General features: G+C 43.2%; 1 protein-coding gene and 1 long non-coding RNA gene across 4 annotated transcripts; both read left to right on the plus strand.

Moving 5' to 3' along the window:
* The first annotated feature begins 667 nt into the window (after positions 1-667).
* On the plus strand, positions 668-3631 carry LOC123043865 (uncharacterized). 2 transcript variants are annotated; one of them, XR_006419664.1, is made up of 3 exons: positions 668-866; positions 2883-2998; positions 3534-3628. It is a non-coding gene; the product is annotated as an uncharacterized lncRNA (long non-coding RNA). The 2 variants fall into 2 exon arrangements; XR_006419663.1 differs by having other exon boundaries at positions 670-866; positions 3544-3631.
* A 6720-nt stretch (positions 3632-10351) lies between these two features.
* On the plus strand, positions 10352-14700 carry LOC123040785 (wall-associated receptor kinase 1). Of its 2 annotated transcripts, XM_044463542.1 has the most exons (4): positions 10352-11508; positions 11623-11799; positions 12777-13717; positions 14180-14700. In XM_044463542.1, the coding sequence occupies exons 1-4, from the start codon at positions 10377-10379 to the stop codon at positions 14192-14194; spliced, it is 2265 nt and encodes a 754-aa protein (XP_044319477.1). In that variant the 5' UTR covers positions 10352-10376; the 3' UTR covers positions 14195-14700. The 2 variants fall into 2 exon arrangements, with proteins under 2 accessions (XP_044319477.1, XP_044319476.1); XM_044463541.1 differs by lacking the exon at positions 14180-14700 and having other exon boundaries at positions 12777-13967.
* Positions 14701-14924: the final 224 nt, after the last annotated feature.

Consider the following 14924-nt stretch of genomic DNA (forward strand, 5'->3'; position numbering starts at 1 on the left):
GGTGAGACTCGCTCAAAATTTCAAGTCATTTGGACATTTGAGCTGCTCTCAGCAAAAAAGACAAATCGGGTCAAAACAGTACATGAACATTAAACATTTTTACAGGCCCCCAATTTGTCTTTTTTGCTGAGAGCTGCTCAGATGTTCAAGTGACTTAAAATTTGGAGCGAGTCTCACACATCAAATTGTCTACCACACAAAAAAATGAATTTTTTTGAATTTTTCTAGTATTTGTTTTGATTTTTTTCGTCAGCACGGGTGCAGATGAGCTCAGATGCAGAGATGAATTTTTGTTTATTTATTTATTACTTTTGAAAGCATATTAAACCTAGACTATGAACATGCAACATTTTATATTTCTAAAATTGTAACATGTAGCAGTGTATATTAAATGATTAGGCCTTCTTTGGTTTACAGGTGTAGAAAAAGTATTGGATGCAACTCAATTGTATTCATCGGAATTCTTATAATATATTAGTACGGTTACTAACCTCCCACGAATTCAAGGTCTCTGGTGAATCGAGGCTGGTTTTTACGGTCGTGGCCCCACCTGTATGGAGTACATCCCGATCTGGGTCAACCTGCTGTCGAACTTGGCATGTGTATGCTTATCCCTGTGGTACGTGTGCGCTCGAGGGATTTCCGCTGGTGTGAAGAAGGTCGGTTGGACTTTTCCCTTTTGCTTAATGCGTGCGTGTAGGGTTGCAACGGGTGTCTCCTTGTGCGACTGAGCTGTGGCGGCGGCGGCTTGCAGTTTCTCCGCCTGGTGGGTGCGCCGCTGGTTTGGCTGCCTTCCATCTCCTAGATTGCTTTCCTCGGCGGGTGGATTTGCTTCGTCCATGTCTCCTTCCTTCGCTCAAGTTCAGGTTTAGTTTCCTTCCCTTTCCTTTTTGATGGTAATTATTTGGTTTGTCGTCTCGCCTCTGTATTAGGGTGCGGTCTGGGTGGTCTCGGGTTGGTGCTCTTTGCGGATGGGGAGGGGGAGGGGGTGGGGGAGAAGGGGGTGGGTGGGGTTCGTCCGGTAGAATCTCAGTTCAGTTTGCGTTCTTGTGCTGCGTTTGGTGAGGTAGAAGAGGTGCTTCATCTGCTCTGTTATGTCTTTTGCGCCGATCACTGATCTATGGAGTGATTACTAATCAGGCTTGTTAATCTAGATATTCTCATGGAGCAGAATCTTTCTTCAACAAATTACTGTGTTAGTATGTGTTTCAATCTATAAGAGGGCGGCTATAAGTAAATGGTAAAGATGAAGTCCCGCATCTGTCTTTTCCTTACGTTGTTGAAATAGACGATGAATTCTTTAGATAAATGTGTGTGTCCACTTCAGTTTAACAACAACCTTCATTGACATTTAGTATTTGTTACCAATATTTTGCTGGTGATGGGATTGTCGTATTTGGTTTGGTACCAACGAACCAAGGCAGATTTGTGAAATGATTGTCATACCGATCCTTTTTGCACAAGCAAACTTGTGAACTATAAATCAAACTCCTGTCAAATTCATTATATAGCAACTATTGGCAAGAGGCTGGTCCCTTTGCGAGGGGAGTATTGGCTACCTAATGCTTGCTCCTAAAAATGATCATGATTGTTTTGCAAGTGGATAGAGACCATACAATAGCTAAATATTATTGGTACGTGCAGCGATCAGTGTGTCCTGCAATTTTGGTTCGTGTCCAACTGGTGCTAAACCAATTACTGATCGTGCCAATATGATGGCATGGTTACAAAATTCTGCCAATTCTCTTGACAGCCACTGGTGGCAAGATTCACTTGATGTACTTGACGCATATGCGTATACTTCTTCATCGATTGTGAACAAAAAAATTAACTAGGCATGCCGAGCTTAGTGATAGCTTTTCCTTGAGGGGAGTGTCAAATGAAAAAGTCAACATCTGTTATGTTCATGAGCTATTAACTGTTGGCAAGAAAAATGTCCTAATCCTTATAAAAATATTTGAATCCCTGTTGTTAGCTTGAAAAAAAAGCATCTGTTGATTATGAGTTTGAAGAAATTTTGTATGACATTTTAAAAAGTAACAAAGGAGGATCATTTAACTAGGTAAATGTAATTCTGTTTTTATGCTGCAGCTGCACTTTCTGCATAGGAGGATCATTTAACTAGGGAAACGTATCTTTTTTATGGTGTACCTGCATTGCAAGTTCATAGAGGAGGCTATGCTAATCTTTTAATTGAGAGTTGTTGGTTTGTTGGTTGTAGGTTTTGAATGGGCATGACATCCAACCTCGTGTTTTTTTATTCATGAGTTTTTACAATCCTGTGACCGATGTGCCTGCGCATTATGAAGCGGCTGATGCCCAACTAGATGAATGAGTTGCATAAGCAATGGCTTAGTTTGTGATTTATATGGAGCCTCAGAACTTGCTGCATCATAGTTGTATTGTTCCTCACACACCTGAACCATGCCTACCCTCACTTGATGTTTGGTTAAGAAATTTAGCACCTGGTATTAATTCTAGCCTTTCGCTCTTTCATATGTGGCATCATTGAGGGTTATTTTCTAATTGATTTAGCAAGTTTAGGTTCCAGAATTTGGTTACTTCCATCGCCGAAACTGAAACTGAAACTGTACTGCTATTCATTGAGAAGTTGTTAGCTACAATTTCTTTAAGAAATGTGGATGCAGAATTATTTTAAAGTAACTTATAAGGTATTGCCCGTATATCTATGGTTATTTATGAATAGATGATAGGTTGCTTGTATCCTCATTTGTTCTGTGTGGACAAGTAGAACAATGTGTAATTAATACGAAAATTAACAAAGCTTGTTTTACATTAACTTACATGATAGTTCTTATATCTACATTTATATATGCACACCTCAGAAGATGATTCTAGCCTCATTCGTTATGTGTTCTCAGGTTAAGCAACATGGAGTTTAAAAATTAGCAAAGCAGTGGTCGCCTCCTATGTTATCAAAGATGTTTGTGACCATACACATTACATTGAAACCATACGGCTACACCTGGACATGAATGTAAGTGAAATAAAGTGTTAAAGTGTATTTACGTGCTATGACTGTTTATTGTATTTTACTCTTTTTTGGTAAAGTTCATTGACTAATAATTTGTGTAGTGGTAAGATAAACTTTCAAAACTCAGTATCAAAGGGGAGGTACTAAAATGGGAACTTTATGTAGAAATAATGCCCTCACAGATGAAGAAATATACTCCCTCCGTCCCAAAATTAGTGACTCAACTTTTACTAGCTTTTTAAAATAAGTGACTCAATTTTATACTAGCTTTAGTACAAAGTTAGTACAAAGTCGAGTCACTTATTTTGGGACGGAGGGAGTACTATCTTAGTTTCATTCCTGTCATTGGCTAGGATCACATCCAGTAAGTAAAAGACATACAAACCATGCGGTGGTCTAATAAACATTATTTGGAGTCTTGATATTCCAATAGTATAGAAATGGTTATGTAAGATACAGTTGAAAGCACAAGTGCTCCCTGGGCAATTTTGGTAATTTATGTCAACATATCTTTTGTTGGACTAATACTTTCATCCAGTATATTTCAGATGAGTTCAACAGTGGAGTGGCATGGACAAAAGGATGTGGAACCCCTTCAAGATGCTAACGACAAAGGATTGGCTCAAGCTCAAAAGCTCAGGACTCTACCTTTTCCATTTTAGTGATCCAAGATCACATTGAGTCTATAGGAAAGCCAATACTATTAAAAGGGGATGAGGTGTTGCTTAATGCCTTGCTTGCTCAAAATGCTTAGTGATATGCTCACAGCCCTCAACCACTTTCTCATATCCACATTTGTCCAAAACTAAAATTCAAACTCGGCCCCATTGATTTGATCCATCCGACGCCACCGAGTTCATTTGACATAGTCACTGCCAGAAATCCTAGTCTTTTCGGTCTTAACGATAGGGATCTCGGTCTCACCGAGATGGGATTGCAAACTCTCTGTTTCCCTTCGTAACATTTCGGTCTAACTGAGATAGGCGAATCGGTCCCATCGAGTCTGCAATGCAAACTCTCTGTTTCTTTTTCGTAACGCTTTGGTCCCACTGAGATGAGCGAATCGGTCCCACCGAGTTTGCCTGACCAACTCTCTGGTTAGCTTATTACCAAAGTCGGTCCAACTGAGTTTGTGTAATCGGTCCAACTGAGATTACGTTATGCCCTAACCCTAATGATATCGGTCCCACCGAGATGACATGTCGGTCCCACCGAAATTGTCTAACGGTCACATATGAAATGAATCGGTCCGACCGAGATTTATGATCCGGTCCAGCTGAGTTTGGTGTAATGCGTGTAACAGTTAGATTTTGTGTGGAGGCTATATATACCCCTCCGCCCTCTCATCATTCATGAGGGAAGCCATCATAACGTGCCTACACTTTCACTATCCATTTTTTGAGAGAGAGCCACCTACTCATGTGTTGAGACCAAGATATTTCATTCCTACCATATGAATCTTGATCACTAGCCTTCCCAAGTTGCTTTTCACTCAAATTAGCTTTCCACCAAATCCAATCCTACGAGAGTGAGTTGAGTGTTGGGGAGACTATCATTTGAAGCACAAGAGCAAGGAGTTCATCATCAACACACCATCTATTACCTTTTGGAGAGTGGTGTCTCCTAGATTGGTTAGGTGTCACTTGGGAGCCTCCGACAAGATTGTGGAGTTGAACCAAGGAGTTTGTAAGGGCAAGGAGATCGCCTACTTCGTGAAGGTGACGCAAGTTCTTCGTGGGCGATGGCCATGGTGGGATAGACAAGGTTGCTTCTTCGTGGACCCTTCGTGGGTGGAGCCCTCCGTGGACTTGCGCAACCGTTACCCTTCGTGGGTTGAAGTCTTCATCAACGTGGATGTACGATAGCACCACCTATCGGAACCACACCAAAAACATCCGTGTCTCCAATTGCGTTTGCACACTCCAATCTCATCCCTTTACTTTCTTGCAAGTTGCATGCTTTACTTTCCGCTGCTCATATACTCTTTGCATGCTTGCTTGATATGTATTGTGAGTGGTCAAACTTGTGCTTAAACTCCACTAAACTTGAAAAACTTAAAAACTGCCAACTTTGTGTGTTAAGGGTCTATTCACCCCCCTCTAGACGCCTCTTCTTGATCCTTTCAACAGTGTTCATGGTTTGTGGTACTTTATAATCAACTTGCTTTTATATTCCTGCAGTTCTTTGCTCATGGCTTCTACTATACCTCTCGTTTTGAATGTTGTCTTCTTTCGGAATCTGGCTCATGTTTGATGCTAGCCATGTTATAGACACTGTCAATAGAGTCTTAATTTTTTCATCATTTGCATTTATAGGCTTTTTGCCTGGTGCATAAATAGACAATAGATCTTTTAAAAAAATAAGTTCCAAGGAAAAGTCAAGTTGGATTCCAAGGAAATCGGGTTTTTTTGGAAAAGGAGTGAAACCCCGGCCTCTACATCAGAACGATGCATACGTCCACCTTTATTAGAACGCAAAAAAGTTCAACAAGGTCAAGAGGTCTTAAACAAAGTATGCAAAAAACCTCATGAAGAGCAGAAACTAAAAGCCACAACCGGCCGACAAAAGATATAGATAGGAAAACTAATTGCCTATCCTATTACGTGACCGCCATCCAAACCGGCTGAAAATAGACCGAGCTACCATCTCACATCGGGTAGATCCAGTAACCAAATGCTCCCTGGCGTCCGTCTGAGTGAGTAGCGACCACATACGGATCAATGTAGTAGCTCGGAAGATAACCTGCAAAAAATGAGTATTTGATGCTCTGTTAAAAACCAAATCATTCCTGCAGTTCCACACTGCCAAAGTAAAGCACATACTCCTACACAAATGTGTCTCGTTGTTTGGGACTCTATCTCATCCAGCCACGTCCCAAATAACGTGTTGATATTAGTCGGGGAAGTAATATTAAACGCAATGTGAACAGTCCGTCATAGAACGTTTTCCATCGGGCAATCAAGAAATAGGTGTTTGATGGTCTCATCATGATCACAAAAACTACATCTCGTAGAACCAGTCCAGTTGCGCTTTGTCAAGTTGTCCTTAGTCAAAATAACTTGTTTGTGTACAAACCACACGAACACTTTAACTCTCAAAGGTACTTTGACATTCCAAACATATTTGGAACTAGGAATAGAGCTAGAGTTAATTACATTTAAATACATAGATTTAACCATGAACTCTCCGTTCTTAGTTAACCTCCAGCACAACGTGTCTGGCTGTTGAGAAAGCTGCACATCCATTAGTCTTCTCATCAAATGGAGCCAAGCTTCCCAACGGGCTCTGGCAAGTGTTCTCCTAAATTGGATATTGAGAGGAGTGGACTGAAGCATGGTATTAACGAAGGCGTCTCTTTGTTGCACAATGCTATAAAGGGAGGGATATTGCAGCGCGAGAGGGGTGTTTCCTAACCATGTATCCTCCCAGAATCTCGTGGTAGTACCATTTCCGACTATAAACTTTGTTTTGTTGAAAAAAGCTGCTTTAACTCTCATCAACCCTTTTCAAAAAGGTGAGTCCGTCGGCCTCACTGTTACCTGTGACAAAGTTTTGGAATGAAGGTACTTATTACGCAGAATCTGCGCCCACGTGGCCTCCGACTCTAAAGATAACTTATACAGCCACTTGCTGAGAAGACACCTGTTTTTCACCTCAAGATTTTTGATACCTAGACCCCCTTGGTCTTTCGGTCGACAAATAATATCCCATTTAGTAAGTCTATATTTCTTTTTCAGGTCATCACTCTGTCAGAAAAATCGTGATCGATAGAAATTCAGTCTTTTCCGGACTCCAACTGGTATCTCAAAAAACGACAAAAGAAACATGGGCATGCTCGTGAGTGCCGAATTAATTAGAATTAAACGACCCCCGTACGACATCAACTTGCCCTTCCAGGAACTTAGTTTCTTCTCGAATCGATCCTCAATACACTTCCATTCTCTATTTGTTAGCTTACGATGATGAATTGGTATACCCAAATATGTAAAAGGTAGATTCCCAAGTTCACACCCGAACAATTGCTTGTAAGCCTCGTGTTCCTCTTTGGCTCTTCCAAAGCAGAACAATTCGCCCTTGTGAAAGTTAATCTTAACCCGGTCAATTGTTCGAATAAGCATAACAGCAGCTTCATATTTCTCGCTTTTGCCAAGTCATGCTCCATGAAGATGATAGTATCATTAGCGTATTGTAGGATAGACACCCCCTCCATCAATCAGATGAGGTACCAGGCTACCTACTTGACCAGCATCCTTTGCCCTACCTATTAGAATGGTCAACATGTCAACTATAATGTTGAACAAGACATGTGACATCGGATCTCCTTGTCTCAGGCCCTTATGTGTCTGGAAATAATGACATATGTCGTCATTCACCTTGATTCCAACACTCCCTTTTTGCATGAATGATTCAACCTGGTTCCTCCAAGCCGGGTCGAAACCTTTCATGCGCAAGGCCTGTTGCAAAAATGGCCATTTAACCTTATCATACGCCTTTTCGAAATCCACTTTGAAAACAACCCTGCCTAGCTTTTTCGTATGGATCTCATGGAGCGTTTCATGAAGGACCACAACCCCCTCTATCCAAGGAAATCGGTTGGCGTTACTGAATATTATATGATAACATCCTCAACACTATCAAGACACCGTTATGCAGTTATACCATAGTTAATGAGCATTGTACAGTTAATGAGCATTGTACATCTGTGACTTATAGACTGTTGTATGGAATATGTGATATCCTTTTCTCTGGATAAAATAACTTTTGATTAACGCCTTATTTGGAAGTGTCATCTTTTGTGAAAGTAAGACATGACTTAGGAGGCCCAAATGCAGGAACAATAGTAATTGGGGGAGGCAAGTGAGAATGTGATTATGGACTAGGGAATTCCAATGAAATTTCCTCTTAGTCTGTGGTGTCATTGAAATTGTTGGTTTTCTGCTAAATTTGTTGGAGTACTTCTATATATTTTGTTTTTCATGGATCAAAAAAAGCGCAGCAGCGCGCGCATTTCCTTCTAGTATAGTACATGTCTTGTGTGACAAGTCAGTTAACCCTACCAAATCTTTAGTAGTTAGGCTATACATGGGTAGAGATAAGAGAGAGATAATTTGGAGATATATGCGGATATGTCACGTTCAACCACACCCCTCCCCCAAGAGTCGAAGCGTCGGTGTCGGCAATGCAAACTGGTGCCCTATTGTAGGGCTGTTGTTGGAGTAAAAAAAATCAGATGATGCAAATGCACTTTTTTGGTGCCCAATAAGAAATTTTTGCGTCGAAAATTGACATATGAGCACGGGCACTTGTGCCCGTTATTTTGAAGTTAAAAAAATGAATTTGTATGGCTTAAAAAATTCCAAAAATTTATGTACGGACACGTATAGCAATACAGTATAACGGGGCAAAATTTCACCAATATACGTGCTGGCATGTGAGAGATAAAAAAGACAAAATACATGCAAATTTGGGGCCAGTTTATTTTGGGCCAAATTTTTTGTCTTTTTCATGCAGCATACAATACAACGTATTTTCAAACGAAATTTCACACGTACCTAGACCACATGTGTGCGTATTCATGTACAAAAATTCAAATCTTTTCAAAAAAATTAAGCACATGTTTTGGTGGGTTCAAAGTGCTCCGCTGCCCCATGTCTTGAAAATCCGCTTTATTTTTGCGTGCCTGCTGTTGGACGTGCTCTTGTGCCACTCAACTACGTGAGCACTCAGCACGATCACTCTTTAGTCTATGTAGATCGTTTCAGTGTTAGTGTCATTCTTTCTTTGTAGATTCTTTTTGTTTAGTATTGGATTCCTTTAAGCAAAGGAGCACACGATGAAGATTTGAAGACCCCATGCTAGATGCTTTTTCATTGCTTTTGAGCAGAGCGAAGCAACCGACGAAGGTTACCAGCAGGAAATCAGTGAGGTGGGGTACATGGCCGCGGAAAGTGTTTACAGCATTTACAGGCGCACATGCAAATCGGGCCGTCCCGCTTCAAATAACGCATTTCACATTCAGATACTTTAGATTAGAAACCTCAAATCCATATTATTATATGCAACATAGCGATATTTAAGTGGAGCTCGTCCGGTCGCCGTGCCCATGTTGGACGGCCGGCTGCGCACCCAGAGTGTTGGTCCGGTTGCCGATAAGGTAGAGTAGGACATGGAACACGAGCCGGCTCACGGGACTCAAGGTGTCGTCGTCTCCCATGCCCTACCCTTCCTCGTCGGAGCCCGAAACCCATTGGATGTTGGTGGACGTCAGATCGATGATGAATCCATCCTGGGATGAGCCGGACATCCACCACGACGCGGTTGCGGCGCCCAGACTGCTGCAACATATGGGGCGCCGAAGAGTGCGACTCCGCCTTGCCGACGTCCACCGCCGCGAAGGGTGCCGCCGCCTTCCGCTGCCTCACATGGTGGGCACGTCATGTCATGTTTTTGTCCCACGACGCCAATGGTGTGTCCTGCTGCTTGGCGTGTCAACGGAGGGGTTGCGCGTCCACCACCGCGTTCGGACACCAGATGGACCGCACTGCCTTTAGTGAGGCAGCGACGGCACACCTAGCGCCGGATCCATGCATCATTTGGGCGGACGCAATGGATTCCCGACGGAAGGAGTCCGAGCGCTGCCTCGCACGGGCCTCCTCCCGGGAGCGGCGGAGCGCAAGCCGGACATCCATATCCTCCTCGGTGCCATGTGGGATGAGTTCGGGGTCGACGGATCTGGAGGTGAAGGACTCTGATCCGCTGCACGCCATGCCGGAAATGGCCCCAGACCACCGAAGGTGAGCATGGGTGGCGAAGGGGAATGAAGTGAAGTGGCTAGGATTTGGTCTGGCGAGTGGATGGGAAGAATATATGTGGGGTCGGGTGAGCCAGTGTGGGCCGGATCCGACGTGGCGAGCACGCCTGGATGCCTCCATGTACGCCTCATATTTGGCCTTGATATGAGGGTGCCGTTAGACCGGACGTTTAAGTCCCGTTTGCGACGCCCATCTGTATCGAAATTTCATGACAGTGACCGGGGGGGCCGCCCGATTTGAGGCGCCCGGCCCGGCTGTAGATGCTTTTATGGACAACGCTACACCTACGTAAATTGTTTTACGTACCTTACGAAGAGACTAAGTTGGAGATATTTGATTGGAAAAAAAAGGGAGGGGGCCCCACCCCCTGAAAATCAGGGGGGCTGATTAGTTAGCGATGGAAGGTTTACGTAGCTTTTCGTAAAGCCATACGTAGGTCTAGCATTTTTGTGCTTTTATAGCCCGTATGCACGGAATTTTGTTCCCATATTTCCCCATATATTCGGGACGTGGAAGTCCATCTACTACTCCACCCGCCGGAGCTTAATGACGACCTAGGAGTAATCTGCATGAGTGGAATAGAGCTGTTGCTTCACAAGCGCAGGGCAGCATACAACACCGTACCGGCCATGACCACCACGCGAAGCTCCCAATCCCATCACTCCCAGCCACTGCCAATAATCCTAGTCCTCCTTGCAGCAGCAGCATCAACTCGCTTGATCTTACAGGCTGCTGCTACTGCAGAACAAGATGAGAAGCAGCCGATCACGCTTCCGGGTTGCCCCGACAGGTGCGGCGACACTCTCATCCCCTTCCCGTTCGGCACGAAGCCCGGCTGCTTCCGCGAGGGCTTCCAGGTCACCTGCAACGACTCCTTCACTCCCCACCGCGCCTTTCTCGCCTACGCCGGAGTAAACCAGCACATAGCCGAGATATACTACAAGGTGGGGTGGCACCATCCTGTGTGGAGGACCGACCATGGCAACACGGCCCTGGAGCTCATAGACATATCGGTGGCCGACGGCGAGGCGCGCGCTTATGGCCTCGTTTCGTCCCTCTGCAACGCCGCCAACCTCAGTGGCGACTACGTCGCCAAGTGCCAGAACTTGGCGCTGGGCGAGAGGGGCCCGTTCCTGCTGTCGGTGACGCGCAACCTCCTCGTCGGCGTGGGCTGGAGGGTGGAACCCAAGATCATGAGCTACCTGTGGTCAGCGTACCGGAACTCCACCTATGAGTTCTCGCTCGCCTGCCTCTCGGACCTTATGGGCATGCCCAAGCTCCTGCAGCTGGCGACCAATGGGTCATGCTCCAGCCGGGGCTGCTGCCAGGCCGCGCTGCCGGAGGCGGCTCCGCTCACCGACTTCGGGACGTGGTTCAGCATCGAGGACAACCCCATGTGGCAGACCAACCCGTGCACCTACGCCATGGTGGTCGAGAGCGACTGGTACCGCTTCTCCACGCCGGACCTGTACGGCGTCGAGGTGCTGCCCAGGAGGTACCCAAGGGGCATCCCCTTCGTGCTCGACTTCTCCATCCGGAACGGTGCATGCCCGGGGAAAGGCCAGAAACCACCTCCGGACTACGCCTGCGTCAGCGGCAACAGCTATTGCGCCAACGCGACAGGTGGTGCTGCCCATGGCTATGTGTGCAGGTGCTTGGAACATTACGATGGCAACCCTTACATCGCCAATGGATGCCAAGGTATACTAAGCCTTAATTCGTACTAGTATCTCTTTTTTACTCCAGATCTCAAACTTTTCTTCTTGTTGTGAAAACCAGATTTCGAACCTTTAACCTTTTTTGTTTTTTCTTCAGACATCGACGAGTGCAAGCTCCGAAAACTGAATCCTGAGTTGTATCCTTGTTCGAGTGATGGGATCTGCAAGAACAGGCTGGAAGGCTATGACTGTCCATGTAAACTCGGAATGAAAGGTGACGGTATAAAAGGAACTTGCACCGATAAATTCCCCCTAGTAGCACAGGTGATTGTGGGTAAGCACAAATACTACATCGCACCACATTAATCGACTACAACTTTTTTTTGTCCTTAGCTAGCAGTACACATGTCTCAATCTAGCTTTTGCTAAGATTTTTTCCTACTTTCAAATGTTTTTAATTTGTACACATTTTCTATTATGGGTTGTTACTTAGTATTTAATCTAAATGAGTCCCATTAGCCCATTACTAGGGGGAATATCTATCGCCTATGGGGATTTATATGCGGGCTATTCTTTAAGAAAAGAAGGTTGAAACCTCTGGCCTCTGCATCATTATGATACACAACCATCTTGATTTAGGTGGAGTGTTAGATTGGAGTATGAGCCCTAAAGGTGGATGGGGAAACAAACTTTGTGATTTCAAAGCCTCTTTGATTCACATGATTATGAAAACTTGACAAGGGGAAAATGTATGATTATATGCATGTTCATTTGAATCCTACATGATTTTGGTTATTAATCTATCACAGAAAGTAAGAAGGGATTCTTCCAAGATAATTGAGTGGATGATTTTTTTTTCTGTGAAATGTAGTATAAATCAATCCTTTGTAAACTTTCCTATATGATTCAATCATACAACACAGATGACCAACATAGGAAAAATCCCTGAGGATTTCTATGCTCCATAATTCCTATAAAAATCCTTTGAGTTGAAGAGGCCCTTACAAGAAATCCTCGGATGTTCTGGGTGAATTTGTTTGGCTTCTACTCAGCTGTCGACATATTAAAGGTGGTTCTTCACACCAAACCATCTAATATAGTCTCCTATTATCACTCACCCATAAAGTATGATGGTTTACATCGTCCTTGATAACATATGCGAGCTATTTGCTGTAGTTTTTTCCATAGTGGTGACAAATTCAAAGTGTATTATTAAAAAAAATTGTTTACTTTTTATATTCTCCTATGCAGATAGATTAAGTTATTCAAAGTTTTAGTGATGTGAAATCATTTTATTTTGTGTCCATGTAGGTGGAATAGGTGGTATTTTTATCATCGCGGCTATATCATTCCTTATTCTTCTTCACAAAGAGAAACAAAAGACAAGAGAGTTTTATCAAAAGAACGGCGGGCCTACATTAGAGAAGGCAAAGTTCATAAAACTTTTCAAAAAGGAGGAGCTCAAGCCAATTTTGAAGAGTAGCAATTTCATTGGAAAAGGTGGCTTTGGTGAAGTTTATAAGGGCTTTCTTGATAATGAAGAAGTTGCGGTAAAGAAGCCAATTAGTGGTACTATGCTAGAGAATGAACAGTTTGCAAACGAAGTCATCATTCAGTCTCGAGTAATCCACAAGAACATCGTTAGGCTCATAGGTTGTTGCCTAGAAGTTGATATCCCGATGTTGGTCTATGAGTTTCTCTCCAATGGTAGCCTTGATGACATTCTTCACGGCAAAAAGAAGGTGACGCTCAACTTGGGTGTGCGTTTAAGTATTGCTATCGAATCGGCAGATGCTCTGGTCTATATGCACTCAAAAACCAATGCCAAAATCATACATGGTGATGTTAAACCTGCAAATATACTCTTGGATGATAAGTTTGCGCCGAAGATCTCAGACTTTGGCATATCAAGGTTGATTGCGAGAGACAAAAAACACACCGGATCTGTCATTGGTGACATGAGTTATATCGATCCAGTGTATCTACAAACTGGCCTACTAACCGAGAAAAGTGATGTCTACAGTTTTGGTGTTGTCATACTGGAACTTATTAGTGGGCAGAAAGCCACACATTCTGATGGCGGCAGCTTAGTAAACAGTTTCCTTGAAGCTGGGAAGAAAGAGAAGAAAGTGACAGAGTTGTTTGACAAGGAAATTGTAGTCGCAGGAGATTTGGAGATTCTTGATAGTTTGGCAGCGATCGCTTTGGAATGTCTTAACCTTGATGTGGATCAAAGACCATCGATGACAGAGGTAGTAGAGCGCCTTCTCATAATGAACCGGTCTCGTAAGTCGTAACTTGCTTGCATGTATATGTCGTGTCAAATAAGAGGTGGTGACGTTTATCTTATATTGTTGTTGTGAACAAAAGCCTATAAGGTAGGAACAGGGAAGGTTTCACTTTGGTTCCAAGAAAATTTGTAATATATTGTTGAGCTTTTTTTCTATACAAACATACTAACATTTGTTAAATAAAGAACATGTAAATAAACACATTTATTAATTTGCAATTTCCCTCTATTTTATTCCTTCATAATATACTAACGTTTGTATAAAAAGCACGTATATGGTCATATACAATGGCGAAGTTCAATAAATAAAGAACATGTAAAGAGATACACTTATGGGTTTGCAATTTCCCTCCTTTTTTTATTTCATGTGATTTCAGTTTTTCTAATCATTTTTTCTATACTAACCTAGCTTTTTTCATTTCAGTTCGGGATTCTATAGGAATTAATGACTTCATTTTAATAAGCGCATTTTCCATCTCAGCATTATGACATTTCCCCCAATTTTTGATAATCCATTGCTGGGAAACAAGGCAATATAAACGAATGCATCTTCCTATCAATATCTCTAATCTTATGCTTGTGAGAATTTGTAAGCAGTGGACTAGAAACATAAGCATCAGTATCATTTCTGGGTTGTTTATTAATTTGTCTAATTCGATGATTTTGTCCATCCGAGATCTCAATCAATCCTGCATCAGAATGAAGATAACGAGACAGGGAAACAAGCTTACCTGAGTCATTGTTGAAGCTTAAGCTTGACGACAGTTTCGTCAGTTAACTGTAGCACTTCAGGCTGTTGTCGACAACGGCTAGTTCTCTGTCAGTTAGCTGTTTAGGATTAGTTTTGCTTCAGCAGAATAATCGGTCAGCTCGTTGAGTTAGTCGTCGAGCTGATCCAGTTAGTTTGTAGGCTGGTGATCGTCTGTCCGTGGGATGGCGTGGAGATAACGCACGAAGCACGGCATCATCAAGGGAGTGGCTCAGCGATCGTGGGATGGCACGATCAGTAGGCTTAGTCATGTCCTGATTTTGTGGTTTCAGTTAGCTTGTAAGCAGCTACAAATAAGGAAGGGAAAATCAAAGAGCAGTGGTTGTTGTGCGCTGCACAAAATCCTCGTGTTCATCTCTCTCTCTGTGTGTGTGTTCGTGAGCTGGATTTCACCACTTAG

Source organism: Triticum aestivum, chromosome 2B (assembly GCF_018294505.1).
Source record: "Triticum aestivum cultivar Chinese Spring chromosome 2B, IWGSC CS RefSeq v2.1, whole genome shotgun sequence".
Taxonomy (NCBI): Eukaryota; Viridiplantae; Streptophyta; class Magnoliopsida; order Poales; family Poaceae; genus Triticum; species Triticum aestivum.